The following is a 20,913-nucleotide window of genomic DNA, read 5'->3' as shown; positions in this document are numbered from 1 at the left end:
TCACTGAGCCACCATCTCTAGAGACCGGGGATACTCAGCCAAAGTATTTAAGGGCCATCGTGAGACCCTTTGGCGCCCTCTCCTTTCCTGCCGCATTGACCATGACGGTTATGTATTGAAATATTAGAGTATCATCCTGGGTTTTTGAGTGACATCATGGATAAAGTCCCTGGATGATCCATGTTGGACATAGACCCTGAGTGAAAAATCAACCTCTGTTGTTGTAATCCACTGATACTTGAGACTCATGTGTTACTGCAACATAACCTGGTCAGTCTATCTGGACTTGTACAGTGATCCAAACTTGGAGAAACAATGATATACACATTTCCCTTCATTATTCTTATAAAATCCTGTCTTAAATCTTTATAGTGTTTGGGTAGCAATGACACACAGAGGATGTAGGATCTGCTTCTTGCAAATATGAAGGAAAGAACAACTTAGATCCAGTCTGCTACTGTCTACAAGTTCCCCCAAAGGAAGCAGAAGCTACCCAGAACTCAAAGAACAAGCACTAAGGGATCTCTTGTTCCTACATGATCAAATGCCCATTCAGCAACCAGAATGTTCTTTTTTTTTTTTCAATTTTAGGGAAAATTTTAAATTTTTTAGGAAAATTTAAATGTAAAAAATTAATTTTAGGAAAACTTTAAATTTCAAAAGGTGCCAGACATATGTACAAATTTATTTTTATCTTTTTATATTTGATTTTTAAGATTTTTTTTTATTATGTTAATCACCATATATTACATCATTAGTTTTTGATGTAGTGTTCCATGATTCATCGTTTGTGCATAACACCCAGTGCTCCATGCAGTACGTGCCCTCTTTAATACCCATCACCAGGCTAACCCATCCCCCCACCCCCCTCCCCTCTAGAACCCTCAGTTTGTTTCTCAGAGAAGACTATGGACTCTGAGAAGCAACGAGAATGTTCTTAAGTGTTCAGTAGAAATGGAAATTAAATCAAGGCCACTTCCCTGCTCCCATCCCTCCAATAGCTTCCTATCCCACTCAAAACAAAATTCCATTTCCTTCTAAGAAAAACAAAAAATTCCACTCGGGCCCTCCTTTGCTGGTGTCTCTCTTTTCTACTTCATTTCTTTGGGCCCTCTGCCTGTTTTATGCCACCAAAGTCACTTGGTCTTTTTGCTAGTCTTCTGATATACAAAATTTATTTCCACCTCAGGGCATTTGTATTTGTCGATCCCTCTGTATGAAAAGCTCTCCTTGGGATTTTTGCATAGTTTGCCTCCTGATTGCATTCAGGTCTCTGCTCACCTGTCCCCTTCTCAGAGGAGCCTTTCTGATCCTCCTCCTTATTCTCTATCCCTTCACCCTGTTTTTCTTCACACCATCTATTGTTAGTATTATGTGTTCATCTAATATTTATGTGCACTTGTTAATTACCATTAGACTGTAAGCTCTGTGAGATACAGCCTCTATTCTACTTGTTCCTTGCTATATCCCCGGTGCCTAGTGCAGTACCTAACACACAATCAGTGCTCAATAAATAGGGTTAAATGAATGAATGACTTTGTTTATGTCCATATGTTCTACATTGCTCTTGGACACACAAATCAACATCACCCCGATGCAAATAACTCCCAAATTCCTATTTCTAGCCATATGTTCCAGATTTACTACCGCCTCCAGGCCAACATGTCCCAAACCATCCAGGCCAGCTGCTACTTGTGACCTGGGCATCTGACCTCTGATCCTTTGCCTCTCTTTTTCTTCACCCTTCCCATTCAATCAGCAGCAGCATCTCACTTCCATCCCTACCTTTTAATGGCCCTGCTCACTCCTTTGAGGAGTGCTCTTCTCACGGTTACCTAGTCATATAGGTGGGAGGAATCAACAAGGTCTCTCAGCTGAGCCTCCTGCCAGTGTCAAAGTCCTTCTTCTAGCCATTCTGGCATCTGGTCATGCTTTGAACTTTTGCTTTGAATACTTTTGGTGACACCGGTAGGGAATCTTCTCATGAGACAATTCTTATGGTTAGGAAATTCACTGTTATACTGAACTGAAATCCTTTTATTCATACAGATGCACACAATAGTTCTTTCTCATGGAACATGACTGGCATGGAAATGTGTAATGATGCATCCAATCCTCTATGGTTTTACTGTTCATCCTATTTTCTGGGTTTCCTCCTGACTGGAGGATTATACCTCACCCTGCTGAACTCAGATATGGTTGGGTGACTAGCTCTGGTTTATGGAAATTGAGAAGATGTGACATGTGTCTCTTCTGGGTAGAAGCTTTGAGAGCCAGTTTAAATGATCTCTTTGCCCTCTACCATGGTAAGTTCCTATAGAGGCTATTCCATCAGTCTGAGTGCCAGAGTGAAGATGACATGGAGCAGAGCCCCAACCAAGCTGTGAGGGACCTGTAGTGTAAACAAGGTGACTTGAATCACTTCAAGTTCTTGGAGTGACTGAAATGTGGAGATTGATGTTTGTTATGTTAACAAAACATAACCTAGCCCACTCCAAGTTAGTCTGGCTTTTCCCCGAACTCTTTTAATCATTCTTCACAAATTATAACTTCAGCCTCTCACCATTCTGACCAGTCCCCTGGATTCCACCCGTTTTTGACACTATTCCCCTTAAATGGGGAGCCCAAATCTGAACCCCGTACCCCAGGTGCAATCCCAGTAGCCCACAACCAGCCCTTTGACCAAGTCACTCAATAGAGCCCAGAGTTGTTTTTGTGTTTCTTTGTGTATGCTTTTATTATTATTTTTTTAAAGAATTTATTTATTTGACAGAGACACAGCGAGAGAGGGAACACAAGTGGGGGAGAGGGAGAAGCAGGCCTCCCGCTGAGCAGGGAGCCCGATGCCGGTCTCTATCCCAGGGTCCTGGGATCATGTCATGACCTGAGCCCAAGGCAGACGCTTAACGACTGAGCCATCCAGGCGCCCCTGTGTATGTTTTTATTATCAGATGTGTTATGCTGTTGTTAACTCACGTTGAGCTTGTGAACCAATAACTAGAGCTAGAAGCTTTTTCCATTGATCTCTCAATATTTACCTGGGGAACCGATTTTTAGATCGTAGCTCAAGTAGACAGGACGGCATTTTACAACTGTTACATGATCTCTTTAAGACAAGTTAGCAGAACCATTTAAAGAAACCAGATGTTCCAGAGCGGAGTGCCAGGCTTTTGGCTCCGACCATGCCGTAAATCTTCATTATCCCGTGTACTGAGCGAAGGCTGCAAAAGTGCAGCACCGGCAGGACTGGGCGCACGGTAGGTGACCTGCACGATCGTGCACGCCTAGTCGGAGCTGCTAAACCTAAGGAAAAGGCCATTTTCCCGCGGGGCCCTGGAGGCGGGGCTCCACTTTCCCAGGCCGACGCACTCAACGCCCGGCATCCTCACCCTTCCGTGGCGTGGTGACGGAAGGAGCCTCCAGCCCCCGCCATCTCTGGCGCCGACACCCAATGAGCGGTCGCGAGCCTTTTTGGTGGGCGGGGCACACCCTAGGAGCCCGCCTGGTTGGCCTGCGGCCCGGCGCGGCGCATGACGTCTTTCCGTTGCCTCGCATCGTGCTGCGGTTAAGGCGTGGCGTCCCCTCCGGGCGCCTGAAGGAGACTTGGAGATTCCTGGACCGCGCTGCTGGAGTCGTTGGGAGTCGCTGCCGCCGCCGCCACTACTGCCGACAATCCATGAGGAAAATGCTCGCCGCTGTGTCTCGCGTGTTGTCGGGCGTCGCCCAGAAGCCGGTGAGGCAGCGTGGGCGGCCCGGGGTAGGGCGCGAGCGGGGCCGAGGCGGGGCCCGGGGCCAAGGCGGGGCCCGATCCTGGAGGACGCGAGAGGACGGCCCGAGTCTGGGGGCGCGCGGAGTGGCGCCGCCTAGGGCGCTGCGAAGCGTCCCGAGAGCCGCAGGTCTTTTGTTTTGCCTTCGCTCCTGGCACTCCGCTCCCGGCCCCGGGACGAGCGGCTGCCGGGCCCTTCGGCAGCGAATGGGGGGAGGGGAGCTCTACAAGGTCCGAGGGGAGGTTAGCCGCAGCTCCCGGCGCCGGCTAAAGTAGGTGTGCTCCAGAAGTGCCCGTTCTTTTACTGCGGACAGAAAAGGGGGCCTTGGGCATCCCCGAGTCTCCAGTTGATCCTGCCCATTCAGTTTAAATCTTTCTAATTTCATTCATCTTGACTGAGAGGCCATGTACTATGCTTAAAAGCGTGAAATCCGGAGACTGGTCCGGTTCAAACACCTGCCTCACCATTTACTAGACCTTGGGCAAGTTTTTGTTTTTGTTTTAAATCTCCCGTGCTCGGTTTCCTTCTCTCTAAAGAGGAGATAATACGAGTATTCACCCCGTGCGGTTGTCGTGAAGCTTAAATGCGTGACACGTATGTTAACCTTTTAACACGTATGTTAACCTTTTAACACGTATGTTAAATGTTATTTCAGTGCCCAGTTGGGTATACATTTGTGGAACAACCTGCACCCAGCTCTGTAGGGTTAAGTCCGGGTCATGCTCCCCAGAAACTACCCCCCTTCCCTCAACGTTGAGTTTTTCTTGGCAGTCACTTCAAGAGCAGTCAAGCAGAACCCAGAGGAAACCGCCCTCCCCCTTAAACACACACGCTTAGGGTAAAAGTAGCTGAAGAAAACAGCAGTGGTGCTTGGGAGGGTGGGGTTAGAGGTTAGCACTACTGATGGCTCCAGCTTGTAGATGTGCCTAAGGCCTTCAAGCATTTTGACCTCTAAGTGTGGGGAGGTAGTATTACTGGGTACAACTGCAGCCAGGCTTGACTTGCAGTTCAAGTTCTAGTAACTCCCAGTATTTGGGGGCCGTTCTGCCTAGTATGGGCAGAGATCATTGAAAGGAAGTATACTCTTCTGGGAATCTCTTTGAAATAATTACAAAACAATTTGGTTCAGCAGTTACTAGCATTTAATTGCAATTAGATCAACCTGAAGGATAAGCCCGTTTCCGTTTTATTTCTGTATATCACATGATATATCCAACATTTCTTGAGCTCTTAATGTGTGCCGGGCACTAGGCTATTTAATCTCCACATCTTCGCTTTTTAGTTGAATGTAAGTAATGGAAACATGTTTTCAGCTTTATATGAGGGTCTTAGTTCTGTATCATGTTAAATTTAAAGGCCTGCAGTAGAAAAGAAAACCTTTGATAGAATTGGTGGTGTTCTGCAGTAAGAAAACTGCTCTGTGCATTTTCAAATTACTGTCACCTCTGTGTCCCTAGGAACAGAGAGAAGTCATTACTTAATATGAGGCTCATTTGCTCAGTTGCCCAGATTACTCCTGCTTGTGTTTTCCATTCTTCCAGCAATGCGTTGGCATGGAATGCAAATTGCACTTCATCTCAATAAAACTTTGGCCTCTTCAAAAATGACATAATACCGCCCAAATCAAATAGAAATGAATTTTGAGTTACAGTAATTTGTTAACTGGATAAAACCAGAGTGGAATATAACTTCATTTAGTCAAAAATTGTTACTGAGAGAAAAGATTATTACAACGGAAATGGATTCCTGTGTATAACATTTATTTAATTACTTTTTTAAAAATAAGAATTAGAGACAGTGAAAGAGCTAGTGCTCCTTATTTTGAGCCGGCCCTCTTTTTTGGCTATTTTGCTTATTTTTCCTGTTGCTTGCATATGTGGCATTAATTATAGTAAGACACACAAAAATATTTTGAAGAATTATGTATTAACTGTAGATTATGTGTGTCTTTGGGCTGAAACCCTGCTTAATATCTCCCCGTCCTTGTAACAGAGCAAATCAGGTCATCAGTGTTTCCATAACCTGTAATTATTGATGAGATGTCCCCAGAGTGCTCAGCGCACTTTAGGTTCTTGGGTCTAGTGTGCTTATTTATCAGGTTTCAGTTGGGTTAACACTGGCTAGAGTGTTCAAAGTGTTTGTTTTAGAATCATCAGAGACCTGTACTTTCTTTTTTGAACCTGTACTTCTTAATGCTAAAAAAAAGATCATTGTCAGATAAAGGAAAACACACTTGAAACTGTCAGGAACTGGACAAGTTTCATACTCCATAGCTTGCCAGGTTCCCAGTGATTGTGGGCTTGACACTTTGATTTGCAAAAGTGTCTTTAAAAATTAAGTAAGTACATCAGATGTTAATACCATCAAGACAGAAACAACCACTTTCTAAGCATAGGTGATACAAATAGGTTTAAGGAATTTGTCTTTTAACAAACTCATTGTATAAAGTAGGTGTAGTATTTAATGTCTTCGAGAACCTAAGGGAAAATGTTGCTGTAATTTACAGTGTTCACTTCTCAGGGGTTACTAGGGGCCGGCCTAGGTAGAAGACTTGGGACATTGTCTCCCTCTTTTCTCCCTTGGTTTGCCACCCTTCAGCCATCCCACCAAAACCTTTAGAAATTGGATGCACCTCCTACAAAATGACAGTTTCTAAAATGAAAGCAGAAGGCCCAGTGTAACTTAAGTTGCTTAAGTACCTGTGATTTCATCTTTGAATGAGGTTGAGTGTTTTCAGAGTTATTTCACAGATGAAATTGCATTTAAAATTGTTTGTATTTCCGTTATGATCCTTTGAGAATTTCACTACCAGTATACTTTTGGCTTTTTAAGTAATAGGGAAGATTTTTAATTTACACTGGTAGAATTTGGAATTTTTGAACTATTTTCCCTCTTTGACTTGAATGGTTCCCATGTATTTAGGAACGTAAAAGTTTTTATTTTTCAAAATGTGAGTGGGTTCGTCCATGGTCTCTCAAAGAGGAATCCTATTTAACAGAGAAGCTTTTTAGGGCTCTCCAGAGAAAATGAAAGGTAATTTTTTCAACAGCCTCAACAGTTATAAATTATGATACACTCATACTTCTGATAGGACTTTTAGCTTCTTAACTCAGCTCCTTTTACCCATTATATGAGTGATTCCTCTTATTTTTGAGATGGATAATGATGAAACAGGGAGAAAGGATATGAGTAGCTTTCCGGCAGTCGTAGTCTTTGACCTTGCCTTCCTGCTCTATATTATATAGAATTGTCCGTCATTCTTGGTTTCAACTTTAAGATGGAGAAAGAAATTTACCTCTTCTCGGTTATGGTTGGTTACTAGCTGGTTTGGTCTCTAGTTTTATTTACTAAGTTTTTACTTGAATTCCAATTAGTTGACACAGTGTAGTATTAGTTCCAGGTGTATGATTTTAGTGTTTCAACAAGGTCTCGTTTTTTGTTTTTTGTTTTAAAGATTGATTTATTTGAGAGGGAGAGAGCGCACATGTGATCAGGGGGAGGGGCAGAGGGAGAAGGAATAGCCTTTTTTTTTTTTTAAAAGATTTTATTTATTTGACAGAGAGCGAGAGAGGGAACACAGCAGGGGGAGTGGGAGAGGGAGAATCAGGCTTCCCGCCGAGCAGGGAGCCCGATGCGGGGCTCGATCCCTGGACCCTGGGATCACGACCTGAGCCAAAGGCAGACGCCTAATGACTGAGCCACCCAGGCACCCCAACAAGCTCTCTAGTTTTAAATATTTCTGAAAACTACAGTTTTTGTAGCTGTATCTGGACATTTATTTTGCATTACAAGAAAAATTTCTGGCCCCACAATGTAATTTGTTAACTGGCAAAAATAACTGGTCTGTTTCATGATTGCCAAACATCGCCTTTAGTTTGTCACCTCACCCTGCTTAGCTTTACTTCTTTCCAAATTCCTCAGTTTTCTTCACATATTCTTAGGTATACTAATGGATTCCCTTTGCCTCTAACTTAAGCATTTATTTCTAGTCTTTAAGCATTTTTCCTACAGCAAGGTCATTGTCTTGTTGGCTTTATCAGATAATGGTATGCTGATGGGTGGAGAGAAGTAGATAATAGGTGTTTGTACACTTGGAGGGGCGCTTAGCAGGTCAACTTTAACCCTTCTCACCAGGATCAAGTCCAGTGCTAGAAGTTGGACGGTAAGGTAATAATACACTGTAGGAATACATCCAAAGTACTTTCTGTGGGATCTGAAGAATATGCTTCAAGTCTCCATGAAAAGAAGTCATGTCAATTTACATATCAGTGTTTGAAAACGTGGCAGAATGTGGCTAAAATAATACAGTAATAGTAATTGGTAAATCTTTGTGGTCTAATCTGGACCTTAGCCATCACATAGAGTACTTCTGTTGTGAGCAGGTATGTTCAATCGAAAAAGTGGAAAGGAAACCTTTCCCCCGCTTTTTGCCACCCAAGCAGTAACAGCTGCCCAAACAGCAAGAAGGGAACGCTGGTTGCAGAGAACATTTCTCCCTTCTGAGGCTTGTATCTCATACTTCTAGTAGTTTAAAATATGTTTCTTATGGAGCCATTTCATAGAATAGTGGTTGGCCTGAAATAGGAATTGGATCATAGTTTTATGTGAAGAATAATAATGAAAGTAAAGCTTTGGCTTGTTCAATGTCTGGTTATGACTGCAGATAGCAGAAATAAAGCCCACAGGTTATCTAGTCTCTTCAGTTTGGCCATTAACTTCATTCTGTTTTCACTGTAATTTCTTTGGAAACAGAGTGGCCACGTGGATGGGTTTGATTTTTGTCTCCTTTCTCTTTCTACTGTTACCCTTCAGAAGTGGGTATGATCAGGTTTCATTGGCCAGAGCATGGATTCATTTTGAAGGCAAGATCCCAACACAGTAAAGAGAATGGAGGATACACCCGTGAATATGTTGGGGCTTATGAAAATTCCAGGACGGCATCCTGATAAGTGGTTAATAATAATAATGACTTTCAAAAATACAATAAAAAGTACTGATATATTTGTATATTTTGGTCTTTCAAGGCAAGCAGAGTGCTCGTGGCCTCCCGTAATTTTGCAAATGATGCTACATTTGAAATTAAGGTAAGAAGTGTTTTGCTTTGTGTTAGTAATTTTTCCACAGGTACACAAGCCCCGCATCAGGCTCCCTGCTCAGTGGGGAGTCTGCTTCTCCTTCTCCTGCTCCTCCTGCTTGTGCTCACTCGCTTGCTCTCAAATAAATAAAATCTTTAAAAAGTTTCTTACAACGTTTCTTTGAAAGTTTTTCTTTCAACCTATAACTCATTTGACTTCCATGGATTTTTGGTGAAAGTCATCTTAGATTTCTTTCCTCTAAAACTCGATCCTCTTGCACAGTGAGCTTTATGATTTAAGGAGTCAGAAGCAATATGTGGCATCTCTTATGTGCTCCTCTGCTGGTTTTCAAGTTAAATAATATTGCAATAAGATAACAGATCTTACAGTGGGTTGTCAGCGTTTATATTGTAGTAACTGGAAGTTAACTGTCTGATTCCATTTCAGAAATGCGATCTTCATCGGCTAGAAGAGGGCCCTCCTGTCACCACAGTGCTCACCAGGGAGGACGGGCTCAGGTACTATAGGATGATGCAGACTGTTCGCCGGATGGAGTTAAAGGCAGATCAGCTGTATAAACAGAAAATTATTCGTGGTTTCTGTCACTTGTGTGATGGTCAGGTGAGTGGTGGTTTTGTAATAAAACCATGTTAGATGTAGGAATTTAAGTATGGTTTGTAGTTATTGGTTTTTACCCCACCTTAGGCATCTAAAGGATTCGAGGCCGGCCTGTCAGAATAAAGATGAGCATGCTGAGGCCTGCTACAAAGCTCATGCTAAGGAAGTCACGCACACTTCCCGTTGCTGGTGTCCTGCGCCTTGATGGCTTTGTGATCACCTGTAGTGCTTATACTTGTGGGCAAAAGGGTTTTCACTTTGTGTTTTGTTTTGTGGGTTTAGGCCAAGGGTTACAAATTCAAATGCCTGTGGGGACCAGCTGGGTGGAATAAATTAGTGAAGAAGGTGGGACTGGTAGTGGACTGGAGTCGGCAGGCCCGGCCCACCGGGGGACACCATCACTTGGTTCCAGCCAGTTGGTGCCATATGGAAATCTGAGGTTAATGCTTCCTGCTTTTGGTTCCTCAAGAGAAAACAGAAGTGTCTATTTTCCTATGAAGTTCTCCCAGTATTAATGTTGACATCTAGTTCAGGATTTTTTTTTTTCCAAATCACTGTACTGGCTTGAAACTACATCTGTGAATTTCCAGTTTGTAGCTTCTGGCTTGAACTTTACCCTCTGTTCTGTTTCCAATGAAAAATAGAGCTCCTCTTGTGGTTATTGAGAGTTCTACTAGGCCAAATTTTCATAATAGGCTGGGGATTTTATCTAGAAATATGTATTGTATTGACTCATTACTGCTTCTTCCTTTAATGTAGGAAGCTTGTTGTGTGGGCCTGGAGGCCGGCATAAATCCCACAGACCATCTTATCACAGCCTATCGGGCTCATGGCTTTACCTTTACTCGTGGACTTTCTGTCCGAGAAATTCTTGCAGAGCTTACAGGTTTGCTATTGATTTTCAAAAAGGGGAAATTAGTGAAATAAGTGCAGATTTTTCATAGTAAGATGCTGTTACAACTTAATAATTAAAACCTTTTTGAGTATTAAAAAAAAACCTCTCATGGTTTCTGAGCCTGGCTCTTTCTCTCTCCCTTTTGGTGCTTTGGTACCTCTGTTGTGCTTTTGAGTAAACTGACCATTTTTGAGGTCATCTGGCCCTTCATGTGAAAGTTTAAAAATGTTAGCTTCGTAAAATCAGAATACTGTTTGTCACTCAAGCACGCCAGTAGAAATTAGCAGTCATAGAAAGTAAATTGAGAGTAGGAGCATTTCATAGTATGCAATTTAAATTCTAGGAATCTTTAATATTCCCTTTGTCCCCCTTGACTCTTGAACTGTTCAGCGTACCAGTGTAGGAGAAATTGGAAGATGTTTGTAACTGGCCAAAAAAAATGTCCAGGGTACCATGATGCTAACATCTAAAGGAAACTCAGTGGTTAGAGAGCTGGAAAGTTCAAGGACATGGGACTGGATTAACCTTCATTTAAAGAACCAGGAGATACGGGTGGAATATGTATTTGCATAGAGGGAAGGGTGCTTATAGAATTGAATTAGCCTGTGAGTTCTAGTGGTTGAGCCTCTAAGTAAACACTTGGGGTGTGGTTTTCTTTTGTATATTTGGTTTTTGATGTGTATGTGCACATGCTGCCATTTGTAGGACGAAGAGGAGGCTGTGCTAAGGGAAAAGGTGGATCAATGCATATGTATGCCAAGAACTTCTATGGGGGCAATGGCATCGTTGGAGCTCAGGTGATCCACGCTGAGGATGAGGATTGCATGCTTTCCTAGATATGGCCCTGGACCATATCTTAACATTTCATACCCCGGAGAACTTCCCTCTGAAATATTTTAGTACTTTGGGGGCTTGTACTTTATTATTATTATTTTTTAAAGATTTTATTTGTTTATTTGACAGAGACACAGTGAGAGAGGGAACACAGGGGGAGTGGGAGAGGGAGAAGCAGGCTTCCCGCGGAGCAGGGAGCCCGATGCGGGGCTCGATCCCAGGACCCTGAGATCATGACCTGAGCCAAAGGCAGACGCTTAACGACTGAGCCACCCAGGCGCCCCGGCTTGGTGTACTTTAAAAGACCTATTGCTTCCTAGCCTACCATTTGATCAGTTAATAGTTAGATTTGGACAATGATTTAAAATTCTTCCTTTTAGGTTTTGTTATGTTTTATAAGTAAGCAAGAGCCCTCAGCAGCAGCTTATACCTTCACCTTTTCGTTTAAGTACATTAATTGCTTTGTGACATCCACTTAGCCCTTCCTCTCCCTGCTGTAGACTGTGGATGCGCGTATCTGAGGAGGAAAGGCAGGTGATCAGGATCATAGGGGCCACATTAGAAATCATGCGAGCTGTTGTGGTTATATAGTTCTCTTTGTTCTCATCAGTTAGTGAATAATGAAGTAACAGCCTGGGTGTGATATGTAAGTGATGAATCACTAAATTCTCCTCCTGAAACCAGTATTACGCTATATGTTAACTAACTAGAGTTAAAAAGAAAAAAAAAAAATTTGAAAGGAAAAATGAAGAATGGCATAAAATTATAACTAGATTGTTTGGCTTACTTTGTAATGTGATGCTGCTGTTATGTTAAAAAAACACCTAGGTTTCATGTTTTGGCTCTTGAGTAGTTGAATCTTTATAGAAGTGTTACTGTTTAATGGTTGAAATAGAAGAATTATTCATGTTGCTTTACCAATTTGATTATAATATTGGGGGTAGGGGCATGGTAGGGAGTTTGTAGTGATAGTGTAATTTCTGTCTTAAATTCTGGCCAGGACTTAAAATTCAGAGCATTAATATTATCTCCCCTCATGGATTTCTGTGGTTCTTTCTTGGTTGTCCTCACTGTCAGGTACCCCTGGGAGCAGGGATTGCTCTGGCCTGTAAGTATAACGGAAAGGATGAGGTCTGTTTGACTTTATATGGTGATGGTGCTGCCAATCAGGTGAGTATGTGTCTCCTGACTTTGAATAACCTTTGCAGTTTTATTTCCAAAGTGTTGAATAGTCATAGTTCCATTTGTAGAGAAGTTGTCTGTTGCCTGGTAGTTGAAGTAGCCATTCGGGGCAGGCTGGAATTTGGTTTTACGGCCACATTACAGGTTTACTTTGTGGCGTGTGGCACGAGTGCTTCATACAGGCCCTCCTGTGGAAGAGCTCGCCTCTGCCTCAGCACTTCACAAACACTCTGGGGGTGAAGGACCTTTTTACTTCTTAACCCAGGGCAAACTAGTTCTTATACTATCAGTCCTGTAATGTGCAGACTCCTCTCATGGTTTCTGAGCCTGGCTCTTTCTGTACTTTTCCTGTCATGCTCGGAGTCCTCACCAGTCCGTGGACATCACTCTTGAGGCTCTGCTCTGGATGCTGATTCTCAGACATTGGCTCACTCTGGTTATCCAGTGGGCCCGATAGCATTTACAGTAAAGCATTAAAGTAGGTGGCCACAAAGTTTTACATGTTGATCTTTTCCTAATGTATTATATACCACTGCCTTGGCCCCACTGAAACGAGTGGTTTTTGGTTTGTCACTTTCTTTGGTTGCAAAAAGAGATGATGCTTGTCGTTTTTTCCTCCCCCACCCCCCAACATACACACTCCTTTGCCTTAAAAGCTCCGTTGTGGAAGGTGAAGCTTTTCATGTTTTTTGAAAGCTTTCGTGCCAGGGAGAGCAGCAGCTTTTGGGGACGATGAAGAAATCTAGAGAAAAATAGCCAAATAATACCACTTGAACTTTTTATACACACTTCCAGGGTCAGATATTTGAAGCTTACAACATGGCAGCTTTGTGGAAATTGCCGTGTATTTTCATCTGTGAGAATAACCGCTATGGAATGGGAACGTCTGTTGAGAGAGCAGCGGCCAGCACTGATTACTACAAGAGAGGCGACTTCATTCCTGGGCTGAGGGTGAGGACACCTGGCATGAGGCTGGGGCTACCCCTTTGCGGTTTGATGCCTCTGTGTGGGTCCTTGACCATCTCAGACAAATGGAAGAGTTCTCTGTTCTTAGCGCACGAACGGGTCCTGTAACATTAAAATGGTTTGACGCAGGTTGATTTATGCTCTGCCCTTTTCTGTGTATGAACAGGTGGATGGAATGGATATCTTGTGTGTCCGGGAGGCAACAAGGTTTGCAGCTGCTTACTGTAGATCTGGAAAGGTAAGACTTTTTTTTAGGCCTCTGGGCTAGAGATAATCTATTGACATTTATCTTAACGTTAAAAGAATGCCTCCCATGTGTCTACTGTAGCTCTTCAGGGGTGGCTGGTAATTGAGGAGGGGTGTATAAGGTAGAAGAAGAGTCCAGTGAATCGGGTCCCTTTGTAAATACCCTGGTCTTGGTAGCTCACCTCTTGGGAAACATCCCACGTTGCCCCCATTTGGGGTGAATCTTTCCTTTGAGCTCTCCCTTCAGCATTTTGCCTTGTGGTTTGATTAATTATGTGCCTCCAACCTCCACCCCTCCTCCCCATTAATCGTAAGCCCCTTGAGTGAGCAGATGGGCGACCCCCACAATGCTTAGCACAGAACTTTGCTTGGATAATAGGTGTTCAGTGTAAGCTTGTCTTCCATAAGTTAAGTGTTATGGTTAAAGTGTGTCATCTTAGTCTTGCTGTTTCAGTCCTGAGAATCTTGACCTTTCAGGTAGAGTAGTAGAGGGAGAGGGAACAGTGAGGTTGGCTTAGGTGCCATCAGAGCTAGTAGAAAGGATGGTGTTCTCTCTCAGTTGGTGTTCACAGCCCAGAAAGCATGTCCCTAGGGTTTACCTTTCCATGACATCCCCTGTGCAGGAGGATTCGGCTAGCAGTGATGCAAGTGGGGAATGGGGGTGGAGCAGGGAGGGAGATGGAGAGGGGCTGCATGTGAGGAAAGAGGAATGAAATGGAGTATGGCTGAGGTGGCAGTGAGCTCAGCAGTCTACACTGGGACTCCCAAGACTAGAGGTCCAGGTGTGGGCGGTATCATTCCCCTCTTCCCCAGTTCCTGGAAGAACATGCAGGGTACAAACTTACATGGAAACAGGATCGCTGGTTTATAGTATGTGTTGACTTTCACAGCCTGATTTTGGAATTAGGGGAGAGTCTAGAAACCCCCTTAGCCCAACCCACTGTGTTTTCCAGTAGCTCCTGGATGGCATAGAACAGAAAAATAGGTGACACTTAGTGAGGGGTTGACTTGTGCCAGTCAGGCGGTGCAGTAAGCACTTCTGTGTTAATCAGCACAACCCTGGAGTTAGGTCCCTCACCTGTAAAACAGTAACCTAAGGCACAGAGCGGGTAAGGGTACATAGCTAATGTACAGGACAGCCCAGATTGGATCCCAGGCGCTTGGACTGAGAGCCAGGCCTCTCCCGTCCCTCAACTACTGCACCAAACTGTCCAGGGGTCTTAGATCTCCTCTCTCCAGACCCTCAGTGTTCAAAGTTGTCTTCTGGAAGGGGGCTAGTATAGCAGGAAGAAGCTGTCTTGGAGGTGGTTGGGCTGGCCAGCAGAGTCACAGGGCTACTCCTCAGATGTTGTCAGTGACCACCATCTTCGTCACATGCTAGCCAGACCTGTGCGGGAGGATGGGGTGTCAGCCCCTCTGAAACTGCATGAAGTGGGGGTGAGGTAGAGATTGACCTGCCCGCCCTTCTGCACTTTCCAGCACACCTAGAGGTTTGCGTTTAAGCTTATTCTGTGAGATTTTTTTTTTTTTTTTAAGATTTTATTTATTTATTTGAGAGAGAGAGAATGAGAGCGAGCGAGCACATGAGAGGGGAGAGGGTCAGAGGGAGAAGCAGACTCCCCGCCGAGCAGGGAGCCCGATGCGGGACTCGATCCGGGGACTCCAGGATCATGACCTGAGCCGAAGGCAGTCGCTTAACCAACTGAGCCATCCAGGCGCCCCTATTCTGTGAGATTTTGTAGTACTTCTTTTCTCTAGCTTTTTAAAAGGATCCAAATGCTTGTAGATCATTTCATCTGTGAACTGGGGGGGGGAAGCTAGCTTTATTGACCCTGAAGATAAAAACCACCCCCTCCCTTGGTGTCATACCTGCTTTCTGATAGGTTTTTCTGCATTAAATCTCAGCTGTTTTATAGGATTATTATTTATCAAAGGCAATGCTGATGAAATATTTAAGATCAGTGGGCTCTATAACATGTTGAATGTCTTTTTGATTCTAAATGAGAAGGATGAAACATGGAATACATAGGTTTTAGCTAATAGGAAATTCTTGACAACTCAGCCAACTTAGAATCTGATGAGAACATCTTTGATTCTGAAAGGATATGCTGTGCCCATTGTCTCAGTCTCCACTGGGTTCTGTTTTAGGGGCCCATACTGATGGAGCTACAGACTTACCGTTACCATGGACACAGCATGAGCGACCCTGGCGTCAGGTATGGTCTTGGGAAATCAGATAGTGGTGTCCCAAGTGGGTGGGCTTTGTATGGTGCTACTCACATGAAAAAGCAAAGCATTTCGACATTTGCTTTGGAAGCCAAACACCAGTGGGCCTCATTCAGTGAATTAGTTGGTGTTGAGTAGGTATTTGACTCTCTGCTTGGGAGCATTCTGAAAATCCTCATAATATGTACTATGTTCATGTTAGCATGAGCAGCAATAAATTGCAGAGATGGGGCACCTGGCTGGCTCGGGGTAGAGCATGATGACTGAGATTTGTGAATTCAGGCCTCACGTTGGGGGTAGAAGTTGCTTTAAAAAAAATTGCAGAGAGAAATTGTTTCATAAACCAGGTCGATGGTGTGGAGTATATATATTTAGGGGCATGTAGCTTTTGTAGGCATTACCCCAATATAGAGTTGGAATTTGAAAACCTGGCTGGTATGGAATGAGGCCACCCGGCAACATGGGGCATCCAGTATGTTGAAATAGATCAGTCAGAACATGGTAGGTTATACTAGGAAGATAGTTTTACTAGTCCCCTTGGTAACTTGGGCATGTAATGCTGCCATCCCAAAGTAGATTTAGTCAGAGTAAGCCAGTCCTGACAAGCCTGGGAGTAGATTGGAGTTTGAAGGGAAAATGTTACAAAGAGCAGCTTACACAGAAAAATACACTTGGTGTTTTCAGAACAACAGTAGAGCCCTCCCGTCCTGTTTATGTTACTTGAAATGATAACAGGTTTCAAAGATGTAGGACAAGGATGTACAGTTGACCCCTGAACGACACAGGTTTGAACGGCCTGGGTCCACTTTATACGGGGATTTTCTTTTTCATTAAAACAGTACTATTCTGTATTTTCTTTGGCTGTAACACTTCTGGCTTATGTTAATACAGCATATAATGCATGTAACATACAAAATATCTGTTTATTAAGACTTGTTTTTCAGGAGTCAAAATTGGCAGATTTTTGGTGCTCTTAAGCCCCACGTTGTTCAAGGGTCATTTGTATTCTAGGATCAGGAAGGGGAAAACCTACTGTTCGAGTTTTCGCTGGCCCCACTTCTCTGGGCTCCTAAACTTACTTCCTGCTTGGCATTCCGCCACCTTCCAGTCTACAGTTCTCACCACCCACCTAAAATGGCACAAAGCGGCTCTACCACTTTCTTTTTATAGCCTACATCTGAATCTCAAAGCTTGGCCTCTGTTGTCGGAATGCCTGAGAAGGCAGAGGAAGAAAGATCCTAGAATGTGAGAGGCAGCATTCTTGTATTTTGAGAGGATAATGGCACCATGTCCCCAGCGACAGCTCTGAAAACTGTTCTGACCTACTTGTTTGCCTCCCTCTAGTTACCGTACACGAGAAGAGATTCAGGAAGTAAGAAGTAAGAGTGACCCTATTATGCTTCTCAAGGATAGGATGGTGAACAGCAATCTGGCCAGTGTTGAAGAATTAAAGGTAGGCTCAACCGGTGTTTCTGCACCCAGAGAGCTGCCGCTCCTGGGGGAGCTACCTATGAAGCAGTCCTATTTGCTTAGTCTTGCAACCCAGTAGCACAATTCTGTGTTCTGGTACTCCAAACCAAAATATTCCTGTGATCACTGCCATTTAAACACCTCTTCAAAAATAGTACTCTAGTTCCATACTGGCAACACGTTGGCATTCTAAGCTGCTGTTTATTCAAAAACCTCTTGAACTGTAATCTGATTTTTAGGAAATTGATGTTGAAGTGAGGAAAGAAATTGAGGATGCTGCCCAGTTTGCCACTGCTGATCCTGAACCGCCTTTGGAAGAACTAGGCTATCACATTTACAGCAGCGATCCGCCTTTTGAAGTTCGGGGTGCAAATCAGTGGATCAAGTTTAAGTCCATCAGTTAATAGGAGATCGCATGTGATGAATGATTACACCTTCAGTGGGCTGCTGGACTCAAGGAAGAAAACCCCATAAAAAGAATGTAGGCTAAGATAGTAAGTGCATGTGTTTTGTACAGTGTTGCATTAAAAGATGTTACTGCACACTTATAGAAGATTATTTTAGATTTCAAATTATTTCCTCAAAATGGTTCTATTTCTTTTAATGACTGAACAGTATTTGCTAAAATCAAAAGCCATTCCTACCTTTGAGGGGAGTGTGAGCATTCCCTTGACCCTTGCAAGGGCCCATGCACCTCACCAAACAGCGAACACTGCATGCACACCCTCATCAGCGTGGGGGCTGAAGCCTCTTCACAGTGACCGTCATTTCTCAATAAAACACAGTATTTATTATCTCCAGGCAGGGGGTAGAAGGACAATTCCATTTTTATTTTTTTAAATATTTTAAGTAATCTCTACACCCAACGTGGGGCTCGAACTCATGATCCTGAGATCAAGAGTCGCACACTCCACTGACTGAGCCAGCTGGGTGCCCCAACAATGCCATTTTTAAATAAGACCACTTGATAATCATTTCAAAGGCCAAATAACTTAGTTTTCTTCATTTATACATTAAATACAAAGCTATTTTCTTAATATTTACACTCATATCAAACATTAAATACAAGGCATATTCTTATCAATTTTATCTTTTTAAGTACAATGCCAGTTTATAGTAATCTATGGTCTAAAACAGTGATGCCCAGCCCACCCTGTTACTTTAAACACCTGTTTCACGGGTGTACTGAGTTTTCCACTGAAGCAACATTGAAATTCGTTTTAAAGAATTCCACAATATTCTGGGATGTCAAAATTATAGAGTTCAGTCACTGTTCTCACAGTACATAAAGTTCTACTCACCTTTAAAACGTGGATAAGTAACAGGTTTAAAAAAACAAAACCCATCCCATTTCAGTAATTCTTTAAAACTTCAGTTTCTTAAATAATGCGGTCTTCCTTGTGTCAACTCAGTGGCATTTGTGTTAACAGAAGTTTTAACAAAGATGTCAGCTCTTGGCTCCCTCTGTCCCCTGGCTTAGCCGACTGGTTCAGCCTCATCTTGGGAGGCCGGGGACCCCTGAGCCCTTCTTCGGTATTGGGAGACTGCTGTCCAGAGCCTGCAGAGGAGACCACCACTAGGAAACAATCAAGAGTCTTCTTTAAAGAATCGTAAGAAAAGAGAATTTCAAAGCTGCACCACTAAATACTTACTTCTTTAGGAGCCCTTATGTCAAAAGCTACAGTATATAATTCTAGACTTGTCTAGACTGCCAAAATGCAGTTCTTAACTTAAATAGAGCTCTGTCCCCTTGTATTTGGGCTCCAGTAGGGCATGTATAGGAGGGCCAGGTGGCTGTGTGCAGGGCAGGCTGAGGAAAGAAGGGCTGGAGAGAGTCCGGAGGGCAGAGGACTGCTGGGGGGCGGTGGGGAGCTCTGAGGTTTCTCGTCCCTTTCGTACCCAACTTTATCGGAAGAAAACTCCAGAGTTAGAGGGGAAGTTGGGTAGTTGGTTTTCTGACTAAGCCACGGATAAGAAAATTAATTTCAATGAAGGGGGAAAGTGACCACCACTTTGTTTTCTACTGATTTAGAAGCACAATCACAGGAAAAAAGTCATTTTCTATTACAATGTTTTTCTATTACAATGTTTTGAAGCCATTCTTACCGTAGTCTAAGGTGTCTTAGATCTTCCTTAGTGATGTCATTAAGAATATCAGAAAGGGTATAGCCCTCTTCAACAATCTGAAACAAATATCAAATACAGAAGAGCTAAGCTGCTTTGTAATAATGACATAGGAATGTGTGTGTTTTTGTCACAAATTTACCTTTTCTATTGTACTTGCATCTGCTCCTTGCAGTTGTAACCAGTCTATGAGCTTTTGATCAGTTTTTTGCTCCTGAGACCCAGGAGGGGATGCTGGGTTCTCTGTAGTATCTGCAATGATGAGAAATTTGTTTTATTGTATATTAATGTTTAACAGTAAAACTCTTCAAAAGTAACAGGTTGGATGAAATAAACTATTACAACGTAAGTGTGATTTGAAAGGATATGAATTAAACCTGCCTGAGCTGCTCTAATCCACAGTCCGAAGTTCCTGGATTCACTTTCCAGAGATTAAAGGGACCACAGGTAAGGGTAATGTTACTTGGGAATTTGATGTGCTTTATGTCTACCACTTTAAATGCTTATCCAGTCTTTAAAATGCCTTTTATAAGGAATCCCATCCTTAACTGCACTGGAAATCAAATGAGGACATGGGACTCAGTACTGAGATTTTTGTGTCAGCGCTTAGCCATCCCACCTTCCAAGAGGTGGCTGGCTGCAGCTGTTTTGTAAGTGGCACAAGATGAATTAGGTTTACTGAGGTTTCATTTCTGCAGTCACCCTTTTTAGGTATGTAGTGCTGTGAACTTTGATGAGCAGTCCATCACTCCCAGAAGTTCTTGCAGCCTTTTACAGTCAATCTCCTCCCCCCATTCTGATGCTTTCTGTCCGAGTTTTGCCTTTAACAGAGTATTGCATCAGTATTCCATATTGAGGGACTCATGGTGTGTAGCCTTTTGAATCGGCCTTCACTGAGCATAATGCATTTGTGATTCATCCACGTTTTTGAATGTATCAGTGGTTTTCTATTACTGAGGAGTATTCCAGAATATACTGGAGTACTTACTGCTTTACTAGAGAGTAACTGCAACTGTGGCAAGGCTGACTAGAACATTAGCCAGATTTTAGGTGGTCTCACACACACATCAGAGCAAGTGGAAAATTACCATTAGATTTGAATTGTAACTGAAGATGATATAATTCTTGAGTTTTCTGCTCTAGGGTTTGCCGCAGAAGATTCTGATACTCTCTTTCTTTCTGAACTAGGTGTTCCAAAAGTCTGGTTAAAAAAAAAAAAATGCCATTATTCAGAGAGAGCCATTCAGTTCTACTCAAACATTGGTTGAACCTTAGAGATTGGGGGGGGGGGGGGGGAAATCACACAATCCCAACAGTCTGGTTTCAGCCTGGGCCCCTCCCTTGTGTTTCCTCCCCTTGAAAACAAATACACGGGTGTATTTTGTCTCAAAATGTATCAGGAACCAGAAGATAACCTGAGGGTGATCAGTAAACTCAGCCAGGAGGAGCTGGTGATGACAGCTTGTCTCCCGGAGTCACATCAAGGTGCTGAAAGGAGCTCTCAGGGTCT

The 20,913-nt window shown here is 43.2% G+C and overlaps 2 protein-coding genes across 3 annotated transcripts in view; one reads left to right on the top strand and one right to left on the bottom strand.

The window, feature by feature from the left end:
* The first annotated feature begins 3,552 nt into the window (after positions 1–3,552).
* Positions 3,553–18,035, top strand: PDHA1 (pyruvate dehydrogenase E1 subunit alpha 1). Of its 2 annotated transcripts, XM_021683920.2 has the most exons (11): positions 3,553–3,733; positions 8,792–8,851; positions 9,290–9,463; positions 10,220–10,346; positions 11,061–11,152; positions 12,267–12,359; positions 13,167–13,322; positions 13,504–13,575; positions 15,732–15,799; positions 17,154–17,262; positions 17,519–18,035. In XM_021683920.2, the coding sequence occupies exons 1-11, from the start codon at positions 3,677–3,679 to the stop codon at positions 17,681–17,683; spliced, it is 1,173 nt and encodes a 390-aa protein (XP_021539595.1). In that variant the 5' UTR covers positions 3,553–3,676; the 3' UTR covers positions 17,684–18,035. The 2 variants fall into 2 exon arrangements, with proteins under 2 accessions (XP_021539595.1, XP_021539604.1); XM_021683929.2 differs by lacking the exon at positions 12,267–12,359.
* Positions 18,036–18,480: 445 nt separating this feature from the next.
* MAP3K15 (mitogen-activated protein kinase kinase kinase 15) overlaps positions 18,481–20,913 on the bottom strand; it is a 122,550-nt gene continuing 120,117 nt past the window's right edge. The window contains exons 27-30 of the mRNA XM_021683941.2: positions 20,492–20,604; positions 19,546–19,655; positions 19,386–19,462; positions 18,481–18,855 (exon numbers count right to left, since the gene is read on the bottom strand). Coding sequence (XP_021539616.1) covers positions 18,756–18,855; positions 19,386–19,462; positions 19,546–19,655; positions 20,492–20,604 — 400 coding nt within the window. The 3' untranslated portion in view covers positions 18,481–18,755. The remainder of the gene's footprint in view (positions 18,856–19,385; positions 19,463–19,545; positions 19,656–20,491; positions 20,605–20,913) is intronic.

The sequence above is a fragment of the Neomonachus schauinslandi genome, chromosome X (assembly GCF_002201575.2).
Source record: "Neomonachus schauinslandi chromosome X, ASM220157v2, whole genome shotgun sequence".
In the NCBI taxonomy this organism is placed as follows: Eukaryota; Metazoa; Chordata; class Mammalia; order Carnivora; family Phocidae; genus Neomonachus; species Neomonachus schauinslandi.
This window is presented reverse-complemented; position numbering and strand designations above follow the sequence as displayed.

Coding starts and splice junctions, on each gene's coding strand:
- PDHA1 (XM_021683920.2), top strand. CDS start 3,677: ATGAGGAAAATGCTCGCCGCTGTGTCTCGCGTGTTGTCGGGCGTCGCC. Junction 13,323..13,503: donor ACTTCATTCCTGGGCTGAGG/GTGAGGACACCT, acceptor GTGTATGAACAG/GTGGATGGAATGGATATCTT. Junction 17,263..17,518: donor CCAGTGTTGAAGAATTAAAG/GTAGGCTCAACC, acceptor TCTGATTTTTAG/GAAATTGATGTTGAAGTGAG.